The sequence below is a fragment of the Balaenoptera physalus genome, assembly GCF_965194825.1.
Source record: "Balaenoptera physalus genome assembly, chromosome: 9".
Classification (NCBI taxonomy): Eukaryota; Metazoa; Chordata; class Mammalia; order Artiodactyla; family Balaenopteridae; genus Balaenoptera; species Balaenoptera physalus.
In genome coordinates this window covers 16,523,048-16,545,165 of record NC_138888.1, presented here as the reverse complement: position 1 = coordinate 16,545,165, position 22,118 = coordinate 16,523,048, and the positions used below count along the sequence as shown (strand labels likewise).

Here is a 22,118-nt window from a genome sequence, read left to right as displayed (position 1 = left end):
TATGCAGTCTTTTGTGACTAGCTTTTTTCACTTAGCATAATGTTTTAAAAGCTCATCCACCTTGTAACATGTGTTAGGACTTCATTCCTTTTTATGGCCCATTATGCCATTGTATAGATATACTACATTTTGTTTATTCATTCATCAGTTAATGGACATTTAGGTTGTTTCCAGCTTTTGCCTATTGTAAATAATGCTGCTGTGAACATCTGTGTACAAGTTTTTGTGTGGACATATGTATACACATACGTGTAGGTATACACGTAAGAGTAGAATTGTTGGGTCCTGTGGTAGCTCTGTGTTTAGCCATTTGAGGAATGAACTGTTTTCCACAGTGGCTGCACCATTTTGCATTCCCACCAACAATGTGCGAGGGTTTTGATTTCTCCACATCCTTCACCACAGTTGCTTTTTTCTTTGATTCTTGCCATCCTAGTGGCTGTAAAGTGGTATCTCATTGTGGTTTTGATTTACATTTCTCTGATGGCTAATGATGTCGAGGATCATTTCATGTACTTACTGGCCATTTGTATATTTTCTTTGGAGAAATGCCTGTTTATTTCCTTTGCCTAGTCTTTAATTGGGTTATTTGTTTTTATTACTGAGTTGTATGAGTTCTCTGTATATTCTAGATATAAGTCCCTTATATGATTTGCAGCTATTTTCTCCCATTCTGTAAGTTATCCTGGCACTTTGATAGTGTCCTTGAAGCACAAGTTTTTAATTTTGCTGAAGTCCAAGTTATGTTTTTCCTTTCATTATTTATATTTTTGCTGTCATATCTAAGAATCATTTGCCAAATCCAGGGTCATCAGGATTTACCCGTGTTTTCTCCTGAGAATTTTATTGTTTTAGAGCTTAAATTTTGGTATTTCATCTATTTTGAGTTAATTTCTATGTAATGGTCTGAGATAAGCGTCCAGTTTCATTCTTGTGCATGTGGCAGTCCAGATGTCCCATCACCATTTGGGCTGTTGTTGTGTTGTTGCTGCAAAGTTCTCTCCTGTACCATAGGTGGCCTTTTTTTTTTTTCTTTTTTATACTGGAGTAGAGTTGATTAACAATGTTGTGTTAGTTTCAGGTGCGTGGCAAAGTGACTCAGCTATACGTATACTTGTATCTACTCTTTTTAAAATTCTTTTCCCGTTTAGGTTGTTACAGAATATTGAACAGAGTTCCCTGTGCTATACAGTAGGTCCTTGTTGGTTCTCTATTTTAAATATAGCAGTCCAGCACCATTTGTTGAAAAGACTCTTCTTTTCCCATTGAATGGTCTTGGGACCTTTGTAGAAAATGAGTTGACCGTAAACACATGGGTTTATTTCTGGACTTTTAGTTTTTTTTTTTATTATCTGTATGTCTATCCTTATGCCATTACTACACTGATTATTGTTACTTTGTAGTAAGTTTTGAAATTGGGGCAGGCAAGTTCTACTTTGTTCTTTTTTTAGATTGGCTCTTTGAGGTCTCCTGCTATTCTATATATAATTTAGAATCAGCTTGTCACCTTCTACAAAGAAGTCAGCTAGGATTCTATAGGGATAACACCAAAATATTTTTCTAAATATACTTGATTTTTTAAAAAAATGCAAGCAGACCAAAAAGGGTTTATGATGGAAAGTTCCCCTCCCCGGAGACAACCAGTAGCTGGTCACAAACAGTTCATTTTGTGTTCTTCTAGAAATTGAAATTGTATATGAAGCATATATATATTTATACCTTTTTTTATACAAATGAAACATAGTATTTTACTCTCTGTCTTTATCAGTGTTTTTGTTTTTATCTCTTTGAGAGTATTCCATGTCAGGCATTGCAGATCTGCTTCTTTTAAAAATGACTGCATAGTATTTTGTACCATAATCTCTAATCAGTCCTTTTTTTGACAGATCTTAGGGTCTTGTTTTTACAAACTGCTGCAGTAAAAATTTTGTGCATACAAATTTTGCCCACACCCAAGTATGTTGGCAGAAGAGATTCCCAGGAGTGGAAAACTGCTGTGTCAAAGGATATGTGTATTTTTAATCTTGATAGATGTATCATTTAGGCTTGGTTATGCTGCTGTAAGAAACTGTGTCTTTAAACAACAAAGGTTTATTTCTAGTTCACTTGCCAAATAGATTAGCTGGTGGGCTCTTCTACATCATCCTCACTTAGGTACCCAGGTTAAGGGAAGCTCCATCTCCGTGCTTCCGTGATTGTTCAGACAGGTCAAAGGACATACAGCAAATCAGCTCTGACTCCTTAAGTTCTGCTCCGACACTTGTTACTCTTTAGAAAAAACAAGTCCACATAGCCACCCCTAATTCAGAGAGAATGGAGAGGCGCAGTTCTACCACATACCTGGAAAGCAGAGAGGCAGAAATATTTGGTGAAGGACACTGATGACTGCCTTAGTACATGTTGCCAATTTTAATTTTGAGACTCTCTCTAAAGAGATTCTACCAGTTTATACTCCCATATTTATAAATGGGGAACATTTTTAGTAATATTTATAAGAACGTCCTTTTCCTCTTTCTTTCTCCCACCCATCACTATGTAGGTGATTGAAAAAAATACATCTTTGTCTGTCTGATAGGTAAAAATATATTGTTTTGGTGTTTTTAAATTTGCATCTTCGAATATGAGTGAGGTTGAGCATCATTTCATGTATTAATTGTTAAACCATTTTTATTTCTTATTTTGTGAACTTGCTTGTTTTGTGCCTAGTCTGTTTTTTCTAATATGTTGTTACTTTTAACTTGGTCAATAAATTTTTTTGTTGTTTTATAAATTTTTTTATTTTTATACATTAAAACTTTTTAATCTTTTTTTCCTCTGGCTTCTGTTTATGTTTAGAAAGCCCTTCTGCATTCCAAGATTTTGAGAAAAGAACAGAAATCTTGTGTGTATCTTCTCCTTAGTTACAGTGATACTCCTTGAAATCATATTGAACTGGCCTTATTTCTCTTTCATATGGCATCCCTTCAAAAACTTGAAAATAACTACCATATCCCCTTTAAAAGTATAAACCTTTCTAAGCTATAAACATTCACAGTTCCTATTATGATTCATCCAGTTGTATTTCTTTGAGGCTCTTGAGGTGTCTGTAGGCCCCAGTTTTCTTTTTCTCTAAAACAAAGCTTTTAGACAGTATCTATATCATAATGCTATAAGAGTACATGCAGCATCTTAATTATATGCAAATAAATGACAACAAAGTTGTCTAGCAGGGGTCCCATACTCATCTATTATTAATACTAATATATAAATAATTTAAATTTCTTAAAAATAATTACAGAGGTTAAGCATTATATTCATGGTTTTGTTGTAAAATGTGTTGCCCAGATTACAGGCCCAGTTGCAACACTGTTGCAAGATCTGATTTCAAGCTGTCCTTAAAAGTGGCAAAATAGATTAAAACATCAGCATGCTTTATTTTAAAGAGTAATTGCCATCTCTGAATCTTGTGACTGAGTCACCAAATAAGTGATTGTAATTATACGGTGGAATATAAAACATCTAAATATCCCTGCTGTCAGCACTTACAGTCCAGAAAAATCTTGATTTATTTTAGAAGGTGACATTGTGCCTTTTTAGATACAATGACTTAGGCCACATGGTACCACACTTAGGCATTTAAAATTGCCCTGACAGACAAAAATTTTAAAGACACTAGAAATAAGTGTCTTATGTTTCCAGTGATAAAGTTTATCTCCTTCACTCTCTCTCTTTTTTTAAAAAATAAGCCTAAAATCTTTGTATCCATAAATGCCTGGTACGTTTTCCAATGGCAAAGGCATCTTTTTTTTAATATGCCCATTCAATTCTCTTATTTTTTTTTAACTTCTGGAGAAATTAGATGTCATTTACACTTACAGAATGCCTAAAATTAGTAAAGCTAACACTGTCTGAAACTTCAGGTGAGTTTTTCTATTTACAAATAAAGTTGAGTAACTGATTGTCTCCATTGTTTATTGGAAGCTGACGAAAGTTCGGTAAAGCCTACGTTTTCGGAGATTGCTGTGTGAAATATCTAGTATGCCTATAGAAGCGGTTTTAAGAGCCTTAGTATGTATTTTAAGTAACTAATTGTCAGTTATTTTAACAACCACCAGGGGGCGTTGCATGCCTAAATTACCTTTATCCATTAAAATTTAATTTTGACTGAAAGAAGATTTGAAACGTACTGAGTATTTTTTCTCTGCCTGTTATTCCTCCTCCTTTTTTGTCTATTTAATTAATTTATTTTTATTTATTTATGGCTGTGTTGGGTCTTCATTTCTGTGCGAGGGCTTTCTCTAGTTGTGGCAAGCAGGAGCCATTCTTCATTGCGGTGCGCGGGCCTCTCACTATCGCGGCCTCTCTTGTTGCGGAGCACAGGCTCCAGACGCGCAGACTCAGTAATTGTGGCTCACGGGCCTAGTTGCTCCGCGACATGTGGGATCTTCCCAGACCAGGGCTTGAACCCGTGTTCCCTGCATTAGCAGGCAGATTCTCAACCACTGCGCCACCAGGGAAGCCCTTTTTGTCTATTTAAAAGGACAAGGTAGATAGTTAAGTTTGGAAAACTAAAGAAATCGTTGTATGATTGAAAAGTTAAATATAACCCTTATTTCCTTAGTAGAACTAGCATATAAAAGAGCCATCTTTCTGCAGTGTCAGCAACCTAAAAAAGTCTTGCCATATTTTAAAATTATTAAAATTTTGCTAAGTAAAAAATATTAGAAGTACACATTCAAGGAGACTTTAAAATAAATGTCCAATTTTTGTTTTATCAGTATTTCCTGGACATTTCTATTTCATTTTACTATCCATTAAAAGTCAAATTATTGTTGTTATTTTACATTTAATAGGTATTTATCAAGTACCTACAATTTTCACGGTTAAAAGTAGATACAAGATGATACAAAAATGTTTACCCTCAAGGAGATTACAGTTTAATTGAGAAATGTACTTTATCATGAAAAATCTAAAATGCTGAATTTTTCCAAGTGAAAAATGAAATGAACTCATCTAACAAAAAAAGATTCCCCTTTAGTGTGAAATGATTTATAAATACAAAGTAATAATATGTAAGCTCTTGACATAGTTTATTCCCTTTGTTTCCTTCCTTCACACTTCACTCATGGTAGTAATTTACTTAATGCCCTTTGAACTAGTACAAAAAGCAGTTTCAGCTCCATTACTATTTAAATAATTTAGGATTCCAGAATAGGGAAAATTAATGTGGTTTGGCTGAATAATTAAAATATTATTACAATGCAAATATTACAAATGAAGCTGCAGCATAGTCTTTACCTGTGCCTTATTATGGTTTAACTACTTGTATATAATTGGATATTATTTTAATTGTATCAAGGTATACATACTTGTGTGTGTATATATATACACACACACACATATATTCTATGTATAACTACTCTATATAGACTACAGTAATGTACCTAGGTATAGGTCTTCTTTTTTTTTTATCGTCCATTTTTCTACATTCATTGGACCCCTTCAGTTTGAAGGCTAGCGTCCCCCTTCAGACCAGGAAATCTCCTGATTTCCAGTTTCTTATTGCCTCTTTCCAGAACTTATTTTAATCAGCTATTTAACGTCCTGGACCAATTTTCTATTTATTTCTCATTGTCATAGTCTCAGTATATCCCACCTCCTTGTCCTTCTGTTTTGTAGTTGAGATTTCCTTAAATTTTCTTTCAGTCCATGTTTGAAATGTTCATTTCAGCAGTAATGTTTTTAATTTCTAAGAGCTAGTTCTCCAATTCCTTTTTCATAGCAGATTGCTGTTTTATGGATGCTCTTGTCTGAACTCTCTTAATGATGTTCATTAGAAGTTGAGTTCTCTCATCTCCCTACTCAATTATATTCACTTAGTCTGGGTTTAGTCTTTCTCTTTGTTTATCTAGGTCTTTCACATGTCAGATGTTCCTCAAATGTGTGGTGATCCTTGGCTGTTGCTTCATATTTAAGAATGAAGGACTATGAGGGCTAAAAGCCCTGTGTAAGAAAGTGAGACTTGTCACTTGGCAGACTTTGCTTTGTGAGGAATAAGTGAAGAGCCTTCTGCTGCAAGAGAACACTGCACTATCACCACCTAGCATTCTTTGTGTATGGGAACCAGCTTGAGAAATGTGTGTTTGAAGGAGCCTTAAGAATAAGCATACAGCTACCTGCCCTTCCACAGGATGGGGCGAGATCAGCTGTTCCATAAAGAGACATCCAGTTAACCCCCTGTTCTGGCCCACTCCTCACCTCTGCCTTCTGCTGTTACCGTCATCCTCCAAAGTCTGGAGCCTCTTTAGGTTTCTGCAGGCAGGTTAGCTGCCTCTTTGCGGTACAGTACTTGTGTATGAGACCGTAGCTTTCTCCTTCATAAATCTATGCCACTTCATCTACTTTCATTCTCCAGAAACTTGTTGAAATCTCTCGTCCATTTCTTGCCTTCTTCCTATTTTTTATCATTGTTGGAGTCTATCAGTTTTATTTCTCTGTCATTTTCATGGGGTTTCAGGAGGCAGAAGATTATGTAAATACAATGCTCAATCATCTTTCAATGGAAGTCCTCTCTAATATAATTGATTCTTCGTATTTAATTGTTGTAACTCCTTACTTTGAGGTTCTCTCCCTGCCCTCGTGGTATGAATTTTGACCACTCAGAGTGTGATACAGGTTGGGTTTCAATTTCTTAGAAAATCTGTTCTTATCCCCTCTCCATATATAATATTAAATAATATAACAAATGTATATCTTATTTTCTAATTCAGCACAAATATAAATTATCACATATCATTAGAACCACTAAGTAAATGTGTTTTAGAAGAGTAGCCCCCGCTCGCCGCAACTAGAGAAAGCCTGTGCGCAGCAACGAAGACCCAGCGCAGCCAAAAATTAAATAAATAAATAAATAAATGTATTTTTTTAAGTTTTTTTTTTTTTTTTTTTTACATATTTAGGAAAAAACTTTTAGGGAGAAAATCTCCATTAATTTTAAGAAATACTGCTTTTAAGTAATCATTAATTTGAACAAATGTCTAATGCCACTTTTGAGACATGTTGGTAGGTGGTCAGAGTTTAGAAATAAAGAAAAGTGCATTATGTACTCCTAGTTCTCCTTTGCCTTGCCCTTCATTCCCACTTCCTGCCTCCATCTTTCTCCTCTTATTATCCCACTCAAAAATTAACAGCCCACTCCTCATCTTCTTTTAAGAGAATAAAATAAACCCTAATGCAGAATTCTTATATTTTGGAAATAGAGGGGTAAAAGTCTGCAATTCAAATAAAATAAACCAAATTAATAAAAGCCTGACAAAACAAGCTTGGGGTAGGTATGGATGTACAAAGACACAGTGTGTTTTCTACCAGGAACATGTGTACCTCCAAAAACACTGCCCTGTGTTCTTAGAATATATATTAAAATGGGAGAGAGGGTACCAAGAATCAGTCATGGTTTTTAAAACTTGAAGCATAATGCCCTAATATTCTTTTCTTCCAATAAGTAAGAAAGGAGAATTACAGAGGAAATACCTGTGGATTATATTAGTGTCAAATTTTTGTTGGGAAAAATTATCTATTGTTTAAAGGTAATTTTTAAGTACTTGAGCCTAACTAGCCTCCCGCACCTCACACCCTAATTCTGATTCTAGAATACACTACTGGATTGAACGGCCTGAATGTATATAGCCTTTTCCTTAGTTTTTAGATTCATGGAAATTTGAGTTTGATTGATGATGACTGTTTAGCATTAATCTAATCTGTTTAATCAACTTGACTTTTTCATTTTATTACTATTTTTCATTTTTAGAGGTTATTTATTGTATTTTCCCAAATCTGCCTGTTTTCTCATGGTAGAATCATCCCAAGCTGCCTTTTAATAGAAGTCTATTCAGGTATCTTCACTACCAATCCAGTGTCCTAAGAAGTGAAGCTCACATTGTCCAGAGATGGCAAGAACATACACCAATTTTTATGGTTTAATAAGGTTTCCCAAGCAATTCATCATTCATGCGACAAGATTGATTGCTTATTTTCTTTCCTTAGGAAATCTTAGGAAAATATTTTCACAAAATGTAATTGCAGTATAAGAAAATGTGTTTGATTTATCTGAATGGTATGGTTTTTAATTTGCAGTTTGAGGAATTTAATGTTAACATTCATGTGAATTGAAATCAGTTTTATTTGTTGTATACATCAAAATGGATTTAACCTAACTCATGTTCCCTTCTAAAATATCTATAACATGTCTATATTAGGATACCTTATGTATAGTCCAAACATGTCAGACGTTTTGGAGTAGAGGGGCTTATCCTTTCAAGGGGTCAAATTTGAACTAAAGAGTAAGTAGGTTAATTGACTCTACTAGACCTTTTGAGCGGTTATAGGCAAAAATGCTGTCATTGGCCATATTAAAACCTCCCCCCCCAAAAAAATGAGTGACATTTGTATGCTTAAATAATTAAAATAATTTTCAAGTAAAAAATTTTGAAATTTTAAATGTTTAACTCACAATATTTTGTGTTATTGTTATCTTTGGGATTCTTGGCAGCCTCTTGTTTGTCACAGAAGTAGTCATTTGTTTTGTTTTCCCAAGGCTGTTTAAAGGTTAATTGACTAAACTGGGTGGGTCCTCATATTTACTAATATGTATTGCAGCTCTTTTGGTACATCAGAAGGCCAGAATGGAACGACTTCAAAGAGAACTTGAGATTCAAAAGAAAAAGCTGGATAAACTAAAATCTGAGGTCAATGAAATGGAAAATAATCTAACTCGAAGGCGTCTGAAAAGATCAAATTCCATATCCCAAATACCTTCAGTAAGTCTTTCTTTCTCTAACTGTTGTGACTGCTATGCTTGAACATGAGAATAGGCAATCTGTCCTAAGTATAAAAGCTTGATCTTGTTTTCTAGAAATGCTCTTAATTCATACTTCTTTCTCTGTCCTTACCTCCCCCTGCAAAACTTCACTCTTTCTTAGCTAATAACACAAGAGTTCAATGTAGATCCTTCTCACATGGAATTATTTTTCAGCTCGAAGAAATGCAGCAGTTGAGAAGTTGTAATAGACAACTCCAGATTGACATTGACTGCTTAACCAAAGAAATTGATCTTTTTCAAGCCCGAGGTAAAGTTCAATGCATACTCAGCTGAAATTCATTTTTACCAACTCTTTTCCCACGGCTAAAAACAGACTTATCAATTGTAATCTTACTGTTTCCGATTTGACTTTGGAGCCATATAGTGCTACTTGGATTTTTGTTTTTGCTCGCTCTCCACTCCCCCGCAAAGTTATGTATTTGGTTGCGGAGTAATTTGATACATTGTATAGCCTTCAAATCCCCTTTAGTCGTGTGTTAAGGGAAGACAGTGATTAGTGTGTCTGGCTGTATTGTCAAAAGTATTGCTGTTATGTATTAGTATAATCTGTTACAATATTTATTAAGATTAAAATGTACGAACCTCATATACCTTTTTCCTTTTTCCCTTTCAAGAATTATGCTTTTAAGAACATAATTTAAAAGGCACCGCCACCCTAATGGTACTTTCTTAATTGCTAAAATAGAGAAGAAAATAAAAATACGGCTTATATATTTTTAGGACAATGATAGTTTATTATACTTGAGCTATTATTGACAAGCAATAACTGCTTATTGTAGAACAAAAAAATGTTTACAATTCAGTTCCATAGACAACTAAAAGGAATATTTATAACTTAAACCTAATTCTAAAGTTTAGAAATAATAGAAATGTATAAAACGGAAAAGACAGGAAAGGGAAGAAGCCAAAAAATAAGCCCTTAATCATACTTCTTAGTATGTGCCAAAATCCATTAAACTGAAAGATGATTTGTTTTATTTTAGTAAGTAAGCTGTTTATCTTGAAACATTCATTGAAAATGCCATAATTTAACTTTGGAGAGAAAAAGGAAGTTAGTGCCAGTCTAGAAACTATAATTCTTGAACTTGTTCCTTTGGTTTAAAATCTGAAGCATTGTATTACATTAGTACAAGGTTTTTATACTTACTTGAAGCCAAGCTATTTAGTTGCTTAAGACCATGTTAAAATTGTATTTTAAATTGTTAAATTTTAAGTTATCTTGTCACATAGAACAGGGGTCTAGTTCTAATTCTGTTACTGTCTGTCTTACTGGCATTAATTTGCCTTCTTCCCCAATTTACCACTTAGACCTCTATTATGGGTACTATATTATACCTATCTCAGCTGTTTTTGAAATCCTGACATGTAATTTGACGTTAGAGGTGCAAAAAGTATTTCTTCTATTTATACTGTGATATTTTTTAGAAAGAAAATATTTGGTTTTTTAAACAATTTTTTTAATATTTTTGAGCTATAAGCATTGATATACTTACTTTTTATGTATTTCAGGACCACATTTTAATCCCAGCGCTATTCATAACTTTTATGACAATATTGGATTTGTAGGTCCTGTGCCACCAAAACCCAAAGGTTAGTGTGTCCAGTAAGTGTGAGAACTGTTGCATTTTGAAAAGCAAGGTTTTGGAAAACCTTCCACTCTAGAAGTGCTTCAAACTTTGGCATTCTTGGATGGATTCATTCGGAAAATATTTATTTTCACTTACATGCTGGGAATTGGGGAGGGTGCAAAAATGTAATGTACTTAGCTCTTGAAAAGTAATATGCATGTCCTTAGGATTCATTATATACTCCCAAAATAGCAAATCTTGGCCAAAAAAAAAAAAAAATCACCAGGTGCAGAAACTTGCATTCTTTGAAATTTTAGACAAACGTTAAGGAAGACACCTTAGGAAAGTTTATTTTTCATGAGTATTCTGTCCTATTTAGTTTACGCATAGTTCTCTGTAATCAAAATACTCTGAATTTCAGACGAATGGTTTTTTAAAATAATTACCTACTATCATTTTTACATCACTGATATTCACAGACTATATAGACACCAAACTAAGAAATGTCGGAACGGTTGTGTGGGTTTTTTTACTCCAGGCATTAAAAAACATACAGAAATGGGAATAAGAAAGAACCAAGTATGTTACTAGTTTTTTAGTTTGTTACAAGAATTTTCGTAGTCTCAATCAGTATCCTGTGCTGTCCATTCGTTTTTGTTCAAGTATAATTTAATTAGGCCTAGCTTTATCTTCATATTTTTTAATTTAAATGTTTTTAAACATCGTTAGCTGGAACATAATGAACTCTTACTACAAAGGAGCAAAAGTGAGATTAGAGTATTTGGCATAGTACATGGGGAAGCCAGTGTTCAGACATTGGATGCTATTTGGATGTTAATTGAATAAAGGAATAAAGAAAACAGTGGTATAGCCTAGCTTCTTAAAATAAGCAAAGTGGGAATTTTAGACTCTAAATGAGTGCCTTAATACAATCTTTTTACTCTCTTTCAAAAACTAAAATTTTCATATAAAAAGATCCTGTTTTGTTTCGACATAATCCAGTATTTATGTGTTGAGGTTAGGAAGGAGGTGGAATATAGATGAAATAAGATTCGTCTTGAGAGTTGTAGAAGCAGGATAAGTGCATGAGGGTTTATTTCACTGTTCTCCCGTGATAAAAAGTAAGAAAAGAAAAAGAGAAACTCCAGTACTTAAAAACCTTTGCACAAAAGATAGAAGCTTGTGTACTGGCTGCTTTTGGAGAAATAAAGAATCAGTCATTTTTGCCTTAAAGCTAAAATAGGGAGGTACTAGTTTCACTTATAGAGGTTTACTTAGTTCTTGAAATCAGTTCTGCTTCGCAATGCAGGGGGTCTTTTTGTTTGTTTTTTTAACAGCTTTATTGGAGTATAATTGCTTTACAATGGTGTGTTAGTTTCTGCTGTATAACAAAGTGAATCAGCTATACATATACATACATCCCCATATCTCCTCCCTCTTGCATCTCCCTCCCACCCTCCCTATCCCGCCCCTCTAGGTGGACACAAAGCAACGAGCTGATCTCCCTGTGCTATGCAGCTGTTTCCCACTAGCTATCTGTTTTACATTTGGTAGTGTATGTATGTCCATATATACACTACCACTCTCTCACTTCGTCCCAGCTTACCCTTCCCCCTCCCCGTGTCCTCAAGTCCATTCTCTACGTCTGCTCGTCTTTATTCCTGTCCTGCCCCTAGGTTCTTCATAACCATTTTTCTTTTTTTTTTAGATTCCATATATATGTGTTAGCATACGGTATTTGTTTTTCTCTTTCTGACTTAACTTCATTCTGTATGACAGTCTCTACGTCCATCTACCTCACTACAAATAACTCAATTTCGTTTCTTTTTATGGCTGAGTAATATTCCATTGTATATATGTGCCACATCTTCTTTATCCATTCATCTGTCGATGAACACTTAGGTTGCTTCCATGTCCTGGCTATTGTAAATAGAGCTGCAGTGAACATTGTGGTACATGACTCTTTTTGAATTACGGTTTTCTCAGGGTATATGCCCAGTAGTGGGATTGCTGGGTTGGGTTGTATAGTAGTTCTATTTTTAGTTTTTTGAGGAACCTCCATACTGTTCTCCATACTGGCTGTATCAATTTACATTCCCACCAACAGTGCAAGAGGGTTTCCCTTTCTCCACACCCTCTCCAGCATTTATTGTTTGTAGATTTTTTGGTGATGGTCATTCTGACCGGTGTGAGGGGATACCTCTTTGTAGTTTTGATTTGCATTTCTCTAATGATTAGTGATGTTGAGCATCCTTTCATGTCTTTGTTGGCAATCTGTATATCTTCTTTGGAGAAATGTCTATTTAGGTCTTCTGCCCATTTTTGTCTTGTTTATGTTTTCCTTTGCTGTGCAAAAGCTTTTAAGTTTCAATAGGTCCCATTTGTTTATTTTTGTTTTTATTTCCGTTTCTCTAGGAAGTGGGTCAAAACGGATCTTGCTGTGATTTATGTCATGGAGCGTTCTGCCTATGTTTCCCTCTAAGGGTTTTATAGTGTCTGGCCTTATATGGCCTTATATTTAGGTCTTTAATTCATTTTGAGTTTATTTTTGTGTATGGTGTTAGGGAGTGTTCTACTTTCATTCTTTTACATGTAGCTGTCCAGTTTTCCCAGCACCACTTATTGAAGAGGCTGTCTTTTCTCCATTGTATATCCTTACCTCTTTTATCAAAGATAAGGTGACCATAGGTGCGTGGGTTTATCTCTGGGCTTTCTTTCCTGTTCCATTGATCTATATTTCTGCTTTTGTGCCAGTACCGTACTCTCTTGTTTACTGTCACTTTGTAGTATAGTCTGAAGTCAGGGAGCCTGATTCCTCCAGCTCCATTTTCCTTTCTCAAGATTGCTTTGGCTGTTCGGGGTTTTTTTTGTTTCCATACAAATTGTGAAATTTTTTGTTCTAGTTCTGTGAAAAATGCCATATGTAGTTTGATAGGGATTGCATTGAATCTGTAGATTGCTTTGGGTAGTAGAGTCATTTTCACAATGTTGATTCTTCCAGTCCAAGAACATGGTGTATCTCTCCATCTGTTTGTATCATCTTTAGTTTCTTTCTTCAGTGTCTTAGATTTCTGCATTCAGGTCTTTTGTCTCCTTAGGTAGGTTTATTCCTAGGTATTTTATTCTTTTTGTTGCAATGCCAAATGGGAGTGTTTCCTTAATTTCTCTTTCAGATTTTTCATCATTAGTATACAGAAATGCAAGAGATTTCTGTGCATTAATTTTGTATCCTGCTACTTTACCAAATTCATTGATTAGCTCTAGGAGTTTTCTGGTAGCATCTTTAGGATTCTCTATGTATAGTATCATGTCATCTGCAAACAATGACAATTTTACTTCTTCTTTTCCGATTTGGATTCCTTTATTTCTTTTTCTTCTCTGATTGCTGTGGCTAAAACTTCCAAAACTATGTTGAATAATAGTGGTGAGAGTGGGCAACCTTGTCTTGTTCCTGATCTTAGTGGAAATGGTTTCAGTTTTTCACCATTGAGAACGATGTTGGCTGTGGGTTTGTCATATATGGCCTTTATTATGTTGAGGTAAGTTCCCTCTCTGCCTACTTTCTGGAGGGTTTTTGTCATAAATGGGTGTTGAATTTTGTCAAAAGCTTTTTCTGCATCTATTGAGATGATCATATGGTTTTTCTCCTTTAATTTGTTAATATGGTTTATCACATTGATTGATTTGTGTATATTGAAGAATCCTTGCATTCCTGGGATAAACCGTGCTTGATCATGGTGTATGATCCTTTTAATGTGCTCTTGGATTCTGTTTGCCAGTATTTTGTTGAGGATTTTTGCATCTATTTTCATCAGTTATATTGGCCTGTAGTTTTCTTTTTTTTGTGGCATCTTTGTCTGGTTTTAGTAGCAGGGTGATGGTGGCCTCATAGAATGAGTTTGGGAGTGTTCCTCCCTCTGCTCTATTTTGGAAGAGTTTGAGAAGGATAGGTGTTAGCTCTTCTCTAAATGTTTGATTTGAATTCGCCTGTGAAGCCATCTGGTCCTGGGCTTTTGTTGGAAGATTTTTAACCACAGTCTCAATTTCAGTCTCTGTGATTGGTCTGTTTATATTTTCTGTTTCTTCCTGGTTCAGTCTTGGAAGGTTGCGCTTTTCTAAGAATTTGTCCATTTCTTCCAGGTTGTCCATTTTATTGGCATAGAGTTGCTTGTAGTAATCTCTCATGATCCTTTGTGTTTCTGCAGTGTCAGTTGTTACTTCTCCTTTTTCATTTCTAATTCTATTGATTTGAGTCTTCTCCCTTTTTTTCTTGATGAGTCTGGCTAATGGTTTATCAATTTTGTTTATCTTCTCAAAGAACCATCTTTTAGTTTTATTGATCTTTGCTATCATTTCATTCATTTTTCATTTACTTCTGATCTGATCTTTATGATTTCTTTCCTTCTGCTAACTTTGGGGGTTTTTTGTTCTTTCTCTAATTGCTTTAGGTGTAAGGTTAGGTTGTTTATTTGAGATGTTTCTTGTTTCTTCAGGTAGGATTGTATTGCTATAAACTTCCCTCTTAGAACTGCTTTTGCTGCATCCCATAGGTTTTGGGTCGTCATGTCTTCATTGTCATTTGTTCCTAGGTATTTTTTGATTTCTTCTTTGATTTCTTCAGTGATCTCTTGGTTATTTAGTAGTGTATTGTTTAGCCTCCATGTGTTTGTATTTTTTACAGATTTTTTCCTGTAATTGATATCTAGTCTCATAGTGTTGTGGTCGGAAAAGATACTTGATACGATTTCAATTTTCTTAAATTCACCAAGGCTTGATTTGTGACCCAAGATATGATCTATCCTGGAGAATGTTCCATGAGCACTTGAGAAGAAAGTGTAATCTGCTGTTTTTGGATGGAATGTCCTATAAATATCAATTAAGTCCATCTGGTTTAATGTATCATTTAAAGCTTGTGTTTCCTTATTTATTTTCATTTTGGATGATCTGTCCATTGGTGAAAGTGAGGTGTTAAAGTCCCCGACTATGATTGTGTTACTGTCGATTTCCCCTTTTGTGGCTGTTAGCATTTGCCTTATGTTAAGGTGCTCCTATGTTGGGTGCATGAATATTTACAATTGTTATATCTTCTTCTTGGACTGATCCCTTGATGATTATGTAGTGTCCTTCTTTGTCTTTTGTAATAGTCTTTATTTTAAAGTCTATTTTGTCTGATATGAGAATTGCTATTCCAGCTTTCTTTTGATTTCCATTTGCATGGAATATCTTTTTCCATCCCCTCACTTTCAGTCTGTATGTGTCCTTAGGTCTGAAGTGGGGCTCTTGTAGACAGCATATATACCGGTCTTGTTTTTGTATCCATTCAGCCAGTCTATGTCTTTTGGTTGGAGCATTTAATCCATTTACATTTAAGGTAGTTATCAATATGTATGTTCCTATTACCATTTTCTTAATTCTTCTGGGTTTGTTATTTTAAGTCTTTTCCTTCTCTTGTGTTTCCTGCCTAGAGAAGTTCCTTTAGCATTTGTTGTAGAGCTGGTTTGGTGGTGCTGAATTCTCTTAGCTTTTGCTTATCTCTAAAGGTTTTAATTTCTCCATCGAATCTGGATGAGATCCTTGCTGGGTAGAGTAATCTTGGTTGTAGGTTTTCCCCTTTCATCAGTTTAAATATGTCCTGCCACTCCCTTCTGGCTTGCAGAGTTTCTGCTGAAAGATCAGCTGCTAACCTTATGGGGATTCCCTTGTATGTTAATTGTTACCTTTCCCTGCTGCTTTTAATATTTTTTCTTTGTTTTTAATTTTTGACAGTTTGATTAATATGTGTCTTGACGTGTTTTTCCTTGCTTTCGCCATTTGATATTACGTGGGGCTGGGAGGCCTCTGGTGGTCCAGTGTCCTGAACTCGGCTCTCCCACCGCAGAGGCTCAGGCCTGACACCCGGCCAGAGCACCAAGACCCTGTCAGCACCCGGTCTCTCTTCGGAAGACAGGGCTGGGCCTTGAGAGAGACGGAAGACGTGGAAGTGTGTGGGTGGTCTCTGCAGTCAAAAGTCCTGAGTTCCAGTGCTGACTTTCCTGCTAACGGGTCTTTAGCCTCTGTTTCTTTATCTGCTAGTGTTGGAGGGTCTCCTGCAGAGTCTGGGGTGGCTGTGGCTCACCTTTGGGACAAGGACACTGGCAGCAGAAGTTCTGGGAAGTACTCCTTGACGTGAGCCCTCCCAGAGTCTGCCATTAGCCCCACCAAAGAGCCCCATCCCATGACTCTTTTTGAATTATGGTTTTCTCAGGGTATATGCCCAGTAGTGGGATTGCTGGGTCGTATGGTAGTTCTATTTTTAGTTTTTTAAGGAACCTCCATACTGTTCTCCATAGTGGCTGTATCAATTTACATTCCCACCAACAGACAATGCACGGTTTTTTAACAGCTAAAATGAAGTGTGGCAATCACAAGTCATCCTGTGCAACCTAACTTCCTCTTTTTTCAATTCTGGTGGTTACTTAGTTTCCAAATAACACTCATAAATAAGAGTCATAATTCTAAGTACCAAAAGAGATTGTGCAGATGTAAGAAAACCATTGGAGATTTTTCCATTTTAAAAAAATTTAGGTCCTCTGTTGATACCTTAGATATTACTTAAATAATGAAGAAGATTCTGGCACTTAATAATATATTGAAGTGTTAATATAGATTGAATAGCCTTCCTAAAAAACCTTTGTAGTTAAACAAAAAGGAAAGACAAGGTTTTACTGAAAATGTGCCAGGTAGGAATGTTTTCTAACCTCGGTGAGACCAAAATTCTAGTAAGTAGACTGGATTATCCCCAGATTAAAACAATTATGCTATAAAATGTTTCCCAAGTATGGAGTGTGAAATAATTGTAGATGGTAAAAAGTCAAACTTTTTTTAACTGTATTTATTTTAAGGTGTTTTAGGGGGTACTAATTAGTACTGTCAGACCCTTGATTTTTCAAATATTTTTACTTAGGTAAACCTTAAATAGATATTTGTTTTGAAGTTATTCAATTTAAAGAAAATTACTGTATAAATAGTACTTCCATGCTGCTCATGCATGTGCCAGAAATTGTGGTGATGCCCAAAAACTTCTGACCAATGCTTAAAGTGGGAATTTTGCAATAAAGTGTTTAACGCCAGACAGTAAAGTGCTGCTAAAGGGGTACAAAGTACCAAACATTACTTAATTATTTTAAATTTGTTATAGAAACTTGATATTTTCATCTACTATATACAATAGTTTGTCTTTTAAAATAGCAGAAAAGTTATCATTTAGTTACCAACTCCGTGGAGCAGGTAGAATTTTCAAATTAATATACATTGTTTTAACGTAGTTTGGAAACTACAAATTATAAGCCTTGACAGGAGAGATCCAACAATGCATGCTCCTTTTACTTGAAACGTCCCCACAATAATTTGTAGGGATACTATTCTAAAATTATAATGGTACCTCCCTCCCCCAAAAAAGTAGTTTCATAAACGTAATTTCATCTTAGACACAACCATGGAGGAATATAATTATTCCTTATACTTAAGATACCTCTGTACATTCAAACATTCTAGAACATTGGTCTCATAAAGCTGCAGTGACTTTATTTTATAAGTAAGAAAGATTAGATGTAGAGGATACATGATTTATTATCTAAGATCACAGAGCAAAGAAATTAGGAGTTAGTAGCAGAGCTAGGAGTAGAACTCCATTCTCACAACTCTTAATCTAATAGTCTTTCTAGTGTTCCATAATAAATATGATTTTAAAATAAAGTGAGAAATAAAGTCTGGTAAAATTTTCTACTGATTTACTCCTCCGAGGTCTATTGTCGATATTTAGTTAAATAAATAAGATTTTAGAAATTAGTTCATCTTTATATTTTATTTGTGTTGTTCAGATAGAGAACATTTAACAAAAACTTCCATTCCTGGTAGAAAACAAAAATAGAAATACTACTTCAGTGAGAAATGAAACTCAAACTTTAATCAGACATAAATGCACTAGCAGTATTGCATTGTAGTTGGACACCTTTTCACCATCTTAGGTGACATTATGGTAATCTTGGCTATTAGTTACCATATGAATTGATTTCCCTTTTCTCCTGCTATAAATTGGGGGAAATGATGCTCTTTTCCCCTTTGAGGAGATATTGAGGTGGTTATGTCATTTACATGTTGCTCTTCCCCAGCAGAGAAGTGCCAGCCTGATAGAGACAGGTTGTGAGGATCAAGCATGTGTGTCAGTTTCAGCTAGATGCTTCACTTGTTTAACAAGCTGTTTCATGCTGTGCAGTACAAATACTGTTTAAAGTTGCCAGTAATTTATGACTTTGTGATTTTTGCTTCCTTACAGATCAAAGGTCCACCATCAAAACACCAAAGACTCAAGACACAGAAGATGATGAGGGGGCTCAGTGGAATTGTACTGCCTGTACTTTTTTGAACCATCCAGCCTTAATCCGTTGTGAACAGTGTGAGATGCCAAGGCATTTCTGAGCCAAGAGGCCCTATATCTTCCCTAAAACCACATCTGAAGTTCAAGAAACTAGTCTGTCATCAGGGGAAAAGTTTCACTGCTACATAGGATTTTGTCAAATTGAAGGTGTGACAAGATGGTGTTGTGCTAATGTTAAATGTCAACCCACAGAGCTAATAATACCTCAGTCTAATATCATGGGCAGTTGAAATTCATCACATGAAGGTAATCTGCTGAAAGACTTGGTTGCCCACTGCCTAACCATGTACAGTGTTACCAGTAGCCCATTAAGGATAATTCTCAATATATTAATACCTAGGTGTTCCCAGTACCTTTTCCCCTCATGTCACTACTGAATTTTGACAGGAGGAAGGAATAGAACAATGGCTTTTTTTTTTTTTTTTTAAAGCTTTCAGTGAAACACTACAAACATGAAGAAAAGGAACAAGGTTTAACTATTTAAAAACTGTTTGCTGCCATATAGTGCCAATGGATAGGGGAAGAACTTCACAAATCTGTGGTACTCTTGGCCTTGTCTTTGTCTTCCCTGAAAACGTCTCCACTCTGTGAAGCCAGCATCTAGGGTCTAAAGATGAAAAGAAAAGCAGCACGCATTGTCTGTACAAACATGGAGTGAAATATCCCAAAGCTTTTCCTACTGTACAGATCTCTCGAGTCTGCTTTAAGTGATTTCTTTTCTTCCTTATTATTTTCTTGTATTTCTATATGTATAGTGTAATAGTCTTTTGTTAACTAATTTTCTTTTTTCCTTTTAGTGATTAAGCACGATCATGTCCCTTTTTAAGCCTTACCTGAGAGAAGCAATGCCTTAAAATAAAAAAAGCATTAATGAAATGAAACTATGCACAAAATAACTTTCCTCTACTTATTCTGTACTTTGCCCTCATGAGTGCCGATGTTCTGTGAAGACATACAGATGCTGCACAGTGAATTGCAGAAAATATTACAAGACTTACGTCTATAGGTCACACTATATACTGACTTTAGCAGTGGGTAACACAACACAGTGTTTTATCTTCCACAGGGAAGCTTAAAACAAAAGATATTTTTAACCCACTGACAGCAACAAGGTTAAGCTTGCTTTATCTGCCTCGTGTCCCACAGAACTCTCACAAGAGATTACCATTGGGAAAGTACAGTTTCAAAACCAGCAACAGCAGCAGTACCTACAGCCCTTTTTTCGGAGAGAAGTTTAAATGCTTTACTGTTGGGGCAGTCCGTTTCTAAACCTGACTTGGTGGCAGTATCATGTATATTTATAAAACAAGGCTAGTCATATTTAGGACAACTGAAGAAGAGCTGGAAAAAAGAAAAACAAGCAAACTTGAACACTGAAGCAACCTCAAGCATCTCTTTATTTTGATGATATATTTTTATAAGGAAAATAAATATTCAGATGATCAGGAATGTATATAACTAAATGAAATCAAGAAAAAGAAATAACAGTATGCATTTTAAAAAACAATTATGGAATTATATATCAGTGCTTAGAATGGGGCTAAGGGAAGTGCTGAAATGTAGCAAAAGATAGGAGGTAATGTAGACTGTCACCCACTGTAAATGTTTGCAAATGAATATTTTTAAATAAACAGGATTATTACAGGTGATTCTATATGAATGTCAAAGCCTTAACTTCCAGGCTTTGCATCTTGTATATGGGAAGAACTATGACAATCCTAGTTAATTAGACAATAAACTCAAAGCCCTTACCTTTGATGCATTTTGTTTTAAAAATAGGCCTTGTTTTTCAGCTTCATCTGCAGTTCTATGTGAAGATTGATAAATCAGTTTTTACTTGTTTTATTAATAAAACGTAATTTGGATATCTTGAGTTGATGGTTTTGTGATTTAGCTGGGTAAAAACTATCTTTGTAACAGATAAGTTATTTATAAAAATTAAAAAACTTATATTCTAATGTGGATTTTGTGACTTGTTTTTAAAGTTTGTGGGACAGGAGGTAATTTATGCCCCAGCAGAACATTTGATAGTTGATATAAACCAGAGAAAACTCATTCTCTAGAGTCTTCTCATGACATCATGGCTTTCCACTGCATTTCTTGGATTATTTGTATCAATTTCCCCAGGCTTCTTTTTAACTAATGAATGAAAGCAATCATCTTTAAGCTAAGGCAGAAAAATGAATATTGCTTTTTTCAGAGTTTATTATAGCTTTTTCTTTTATTTCTTTTGGGGTTTTTAAACTTTACCCCGTTGTTGAAAATGTGATTTCTTGGGCCATTTAACCTGAGTAGCCATTTAGTTAATATTTGCTCTCTCGTATTATGTGGAAGTGCTGAGGATGGTGGTGCTTCTCTTGAAGAGAACCTTTACATTGAGTTTTCAAAAAATTATGACTCAGTTTTTCTGAGCTTGAAAAGAGCAGAGTAGCCCTTGCTGATCTTGTTGTGACATAACTTACAGAAAGCTCTGCCTTGCCTTGACTGGTCTTTGAAACCTAGTAGGACATAAATATTCTTTGCCAGGGAATATGAGGTCTGGATATGTTGGTGGTCTGGAGACTACCTTCAGGAAATATTGCACTAAAATAGAATTACAGGTACTAAGAGCCTCAGATGGAAAGATGGACTTCGTTTCTCATTGCTGATCATCCTTGGGTGCTGACATTCTTTATATTGAAAGGGGAGGTGGGCAGTTAGCGGTTCATGTAAACTGGACTTCTCAGGAAAACTTTTTATTTTTAACAAAATGTTGGCCAATATCCACTATATAACTAGTATGTTATACAAAGATGCACGTTGTATTGAGAATTTTTGTGGAAAAAATATAAAAATTTATTTTTCTTTTACAATTTCCATTTTTTTAAATGACAAGCAGGGCCAAACTACAGTGTAATATTAATTGACTTTATATTGGAGAATTGAAATTGTACATAAACTCATATCTATGATAGCTCAAAACTATATTAGCTATTAACTTTTAACTTATATTTTAATCAAAGCGTGTATAAATAGCAAGGTTAACTGACATTTCATCAGTTTCCTCTATCCCGGTTTAATGTTGATGGGAAATTATAGTGAACAATGATAAGTTTAAGTAAATGGTATGAGATATAATCGTCAGTCTGTGAGTAATTGAAGTTGACTGTGTTGCCTTAGAAAATAATATTAAATGGCACCAAAGGCCATTCCAGATTTGATATCTGCGTGCCAGGTATTAGCATAGTTTCCTATATAATATTACAAAATACTTATATTTCTCCATGACAAGTGAACA

General features: G+C 35.0%; 1 protein-coding gene across 5 annotated transcripts in view; it reads left to right on the top strand.

The window, feature by feature from the left end:
• TAB2 (TGF-beta activated kinase 1 (MAP3K7) binding protein 2) overlaps positions 1–20,706 on the top strand; it is an 86,395-nt gene extending 65,689 nt beyond the window's left edge. For 4 of the 5 annotated variants that reach the window (XM_082474655.1, XM_082474652.1, XM_082474654.1 and 1 more), the window contains 4 exons: positions 8,635–8,795; positions 9,011–9,104; positions 10,367–10,447; positions 18,740–20,706. In XM_082474655.1, coding sequence (XP_082330781.1) covers positions 8,635–8,795; positions 9,011–9,104; positions 10,367–10,447; positions 18,740–18,882 — 479 coding nt within the window. In that variant the 3' untranslated portion in view covers positions 18,883–20,706. The remainder of the gene's footprint in view (positions 1–8,634; positions 8,796–9,010; positions 9,105–10,366; positions 10,448–18,739) is intronic. The other variant, XM_082474656.1, reaches the window with a different exon arrangement.
• The last annotated feature ends 1,412 nt before the right edge of the window (positions 20,707–22,118 follow it).